Genomic DNA, 3,962 nt, shown 5'->3' with positions numbered 1-3,962 from the left:
ACTGGGATGCACCCAGTGGCTCTATGCTCTGCTCCTGAGCTTTAGCAGTAGATGCCTTACATGTGTTTTTAGACATTTTTATTTTGACACATGGTCTCACTAAGTTCTTCAGGCTGGCCTGGAGTTCACTCTACATCCCACCCAGGCCTTGAACTTTCAAGCCTCTTGCCTGTGCCTCCTTAGTAGACCAGGTGGTTCCCATCATACCTGGCTCATTTGCTTGTTGACTAGAATGTATTGTTCAAGGTCACAGGGCTCATCAGGACGCACACATGACACACTTTGATCATGGCTGCTTCTCTTTCCTTTCTCCTTCTGTGGTCCCCTTCTCTTCCTGTCCTTGTATTTTCGTGACATATGTGCACACTCACGTGCACTCTCTCTCGCACGCACATACATACACATACTCTCACACACCTGTGCGTATATACGTATATGTATATATTCATTCTACATCTGAGAGAAATTATGATATTTGGATATTTTTCCCTGCTAAGTCTAGCTTATTTACCAAACACAGAGACCTCTGGATCTTAAGCGAGGACATACCTTTAACACCTGGCTCGCCGGGCAGGCCCTTCAAACCAGGAACTCCAAAGAATCCAGCTTCTCCTTTGACTCCTGGGAAGCCGGGTCTTCCCTTAAGTCCCAGCATGCCCTGGAAGCCATCCATTCCAGGAGACCCTCGATCGCCTTTAGAGGAAGAGGAGAAGAAAGTCAGGGACCAAGCGTGTGGGACATGCCAGTCTTCCTGTACCCTGGGCACTGCGGCCATGTCACTCACATGAGAGCCTGTGAAGACCCTTACCCTGAGCCTCGAATCCAGGGAGTCCTTTTTAACACACAGAGGGCATAGGGCCACACTGTCTGCAGAGCCCACAGAAGTCAGGTGGCCTTTGAATGGGCCCCAGGCCTGCTCAAAGCATGGGCAGATGCTACGGGCAGTGCAGACTAACTAAGGTATTTCCAGCAATTTACACTCATATGAAGGATCACTTGCAATTGTTTGAGTGTGTGTGTGTGAAGAATTCAACTCCAGGTGTTCAATAAAAACACTATTCTCTGGGGTCTAATCCTGTTTTCTTTTTTCTTTTTCTTTTTCTTTCTCTTTCTTTCTTTCTCTCTCTCTCTCTCTCTCTCTCTCTCTCTCTCTCTCTCTCTTTCTTTCTTTTTTTTGAGACATGGTTTCTCTTTGTAGCCCTGGCTGTCCTGGAACTCACTCTGTAGATCAGGCTGGCCTCAAACTCAGAAACCCACCTGCCTCTGCCTCCCAAGTGCTGGGACTAAAGGCGTGCACCACCACCGCCCAGCCCTTTAAAAAAAAAAAAGATTTATTTTTTATTATTATATGTAAGTATGTGTAAGTAGCTGTCTTCAGACACACCAGAAGAGGGCGTCAGATCTCTTTATGGATGGTTGTGAGCCACCATGTGGTTGCTGGGATTTGAACTCAGGACATTTGGAAGAGCAGTCAGTGCTCTTACCCACTGAGTCATCTCTCCAGCCCCTCTAATCCTGTTTTCAACGGGCTCTGTCTAGAACTTTACGTGTGTTGATGACCCTGATGGAAAACCACCTTTCTTTGTGAGATAAGCTATCATCCCAGTGCCCTGTGGCTTCAGGTCTGCAGGTGTGTGAGGTCAGCTTCTAGCCAGCTGTGGGGGCCTCTGGGACAGCTGCTGGAGTCACACTCCACCCCAACAAGGGAAGGCCTTCCCTGGCTCCACATTTACCTTTCTGCCCAGGGATGCCAGGCATCCCTGCCATTCCTTTAAATCCAGGGCTTCCAGGATGGCCACGCTCGCCTGACATACCGGCGTCACCTCTGTCCCCAGACAGACCTTTCATGCCCACAGGGCCAGGGACACCAGGTTCACCAGGTTCGCCCCTGTCTCCAGGCAAACCTGTCAGAGAGAGAGAAGCAAAATTAAATGGCGCAGGGACAACCCTTACGATGCCTTAGAGAAGAGAAATCTCCTTGGAGGAAAACAGAAAACTGTCCGGACAAAGATGATAAGCTTAGATTTCAGCCTGTGAGCCCTGCAGGGACAGGTTTCCTAGAGGTCCCTGTGCCAAGGGGCTGACTCTGAGGGACAGTCCAGTGTGGCTCTGCCCGGGTATGGCTCCTTGCTTCCTAAACAGGGATCCATGCTGACGGATGGAGCACAGCAGGAAACTGCTGGCTTTGGCGGCACAGTGGCCCAGGGTCAGCAAGGAGGCAGATGCTTCCGGGCCCTGCTCTTTCCTGATTCCCTGCTCAGTCCTGACTATGGCACTGTCCTTCCATACTTCCTGCCACCCAGGTTCCCCTGTAGCAAGGAGCTGAAGGATTTTAGATTCCTCCCTTATTGCGGTTGCCTATGTCAAGCCTCCAATGGCCCCGAGCTTGGTATTCATTACTTTCTACCCTCTGCCAATCTCCTCACCCACACCACTGTCCTTCTCTTTCAAATGAGCTCTTAGCTCAGCCCTTGGACACTTGTGCCTCTGTTCTGGTTGCCCCCTTTCTTTTGTGTCTTCTCCCCCACTTTAGTTCCACCTGCCTCCTCCTCTGTACCAGGATTGCCCTATCTGCCTGATCCTTGGCCTCTGAAATATGCAGCTCCCAGCTCCAGCCTCTGCCTGCCTTACCCTGGCCAAACACAAGCTTGTCCAGAATGAGACCATCTACCTATTAAAGTACGGCTCATTTAGAGTAGGGCCTTTGTATTTCTTTCTTCTCCTGGATCTTTATAGATCATGTGTGGGTCTAGGAGCTGGTGAGCCCTTGGGGACATGTTAGCAGATGGCATCTCAGCTCTTGCCACTTTGTAAGCTCAGGCATCAGTGTGACACACAGAAAAGCTGGCTTCTCTGGGGTCCAGGCAACAGTTTTGACACAGACAAAGCCACCTATAGGGACTCCTGAGACCAGGACACCAGGAAAGGCCTGGTTTTTCAGGCAGTGGTGGGGCATGGGGAGGGGGGTCTGTGTGCACAGTTGATTGCCTAAGGAGACAGCGAAGGCATCCGCAAAGTTACTTCCTGACTGTGACAAACCAGGGAATACAGGAGGATTAGAGACTTTTTAAAGTTCAAGAGTGAATACTCTATTAAGAACCTTCTCATTTATCAGTGTTATGGCACAGGTAAAACCTTTATACACTGAAAAAAAATTCATGATGAGTAAAGCAAAAAATCAGGAAGCTGGATGCAGGGGCTTACACTTCCAGCGTCGGGTCAAGAGAATCCTGAAAAGTTTGAGATCAGCCTGGGCAGCATAGTTAGATCTGGTCTTACAAGATCATAATAACACAAAATTTAGGAAGCATTTGTTGTGCAAAAGCCCTGGGTCAGCTTTGTGCCGAGTCCAGCAGCTCACCATTGTCTGTCAGTGCCCTAAGGATGACTCCACCCTGAGCTCCCTGCCCTCTTCTGCTCTGGATGTCATCTGTCCACATCAGAGCAGGACATACATGACAGGTGGCCGGGCTGAGCTATCCCCTCCGGCTGCTTTTCTTTTTGATGAAATATAGGCCTTGTTTTTGGAACCCCTTGCAGTTGTTGGAGGTTCCTTCGAACACAGTTTGAGGGATCCCCTGGGAAAGACCGTGTCAGGATAGGTGTTAGCACCAACGAGGTTCCCATGAACTCTTGGGGTGCTGCCGTCTTACCTCCAAGGCCAGGGGAGCCTGGCAGCCCCAAAGGCCCCTGTCGGCCAGGAGCCCCTGGGAATCCATGTTGTCCTGGGGGCCCAGACAGCCCTGGCTGCCCCGATGGTCCTGGGAAGCCTGGCTGACCTTTAAGCCCTGGCATCCCGGGCATCCCTTGGCTTCCTGCAAGAGTCAGAGACAGAGCTGTGAGACCATCACAGACAACACCGGCTTGGTCAAACTCAGTCTGTAAAAATAGCAAAAGGAGTTGTCAGTCAGGACTGCAGGAAGTCTGGCTTCCACAAGGGGGCGCCCCCCCCCCCCCCCCCC

The 3,962-nt window shown here is 50.7% G+C and overlaps 1 protein-coding gene across 1 annotated transcript in view; it reads right to left on the bottom strand.

The window, feature by feature from the left end:
• The window catches only part of Col4a2 (collagen type IV alpha 2 chain), a 143,484-nt gene that overhangs the window by 14,746 nt on the left and 124,776 nt on the right, over positions 1 to 3,962 (bottom strand). Inside the window, exons 30-32 of the mRNA XM_031339026.1 lie at positions 3,654 to 3,815; positions 1,734 to 1,904; positions 550 to 693 (exon numbers count right to left, since the gene is read on the bottom strand). Of these exons, the coding sequence (XP_031194886.1) occupies positions 550 to 693; positions 1,734 to 1,904; positions 3,654 to 3,815 (477 nt within the window). The remainder of the gene's footprint in view (positions 1 to 549; positions 694 to 1,733; positions 1,905 to 3,653; positions 3,816 to 3,962) is intronic.

This window comes from Mastomys coucha, unplaced genomic scaffold (genome assembly GCF_008632895.1).
Source record: "Mastomys coucha isolate ucsf_1 unplaced genomic scaffold, UCSF_Mcou_1 pScaffold22, whole genome shotgun sequence".
NCBI lineage: Eukaryota > Metazoa > Chordata > Mammalia > Rodentia > Muridae > Mastomys > Mastomys coucha.
The sequence above is the reverse complement of the archived record's forward strand: the minus strand, read 5'-3'. Positions and strand labels throughout refer to the sequence as shown.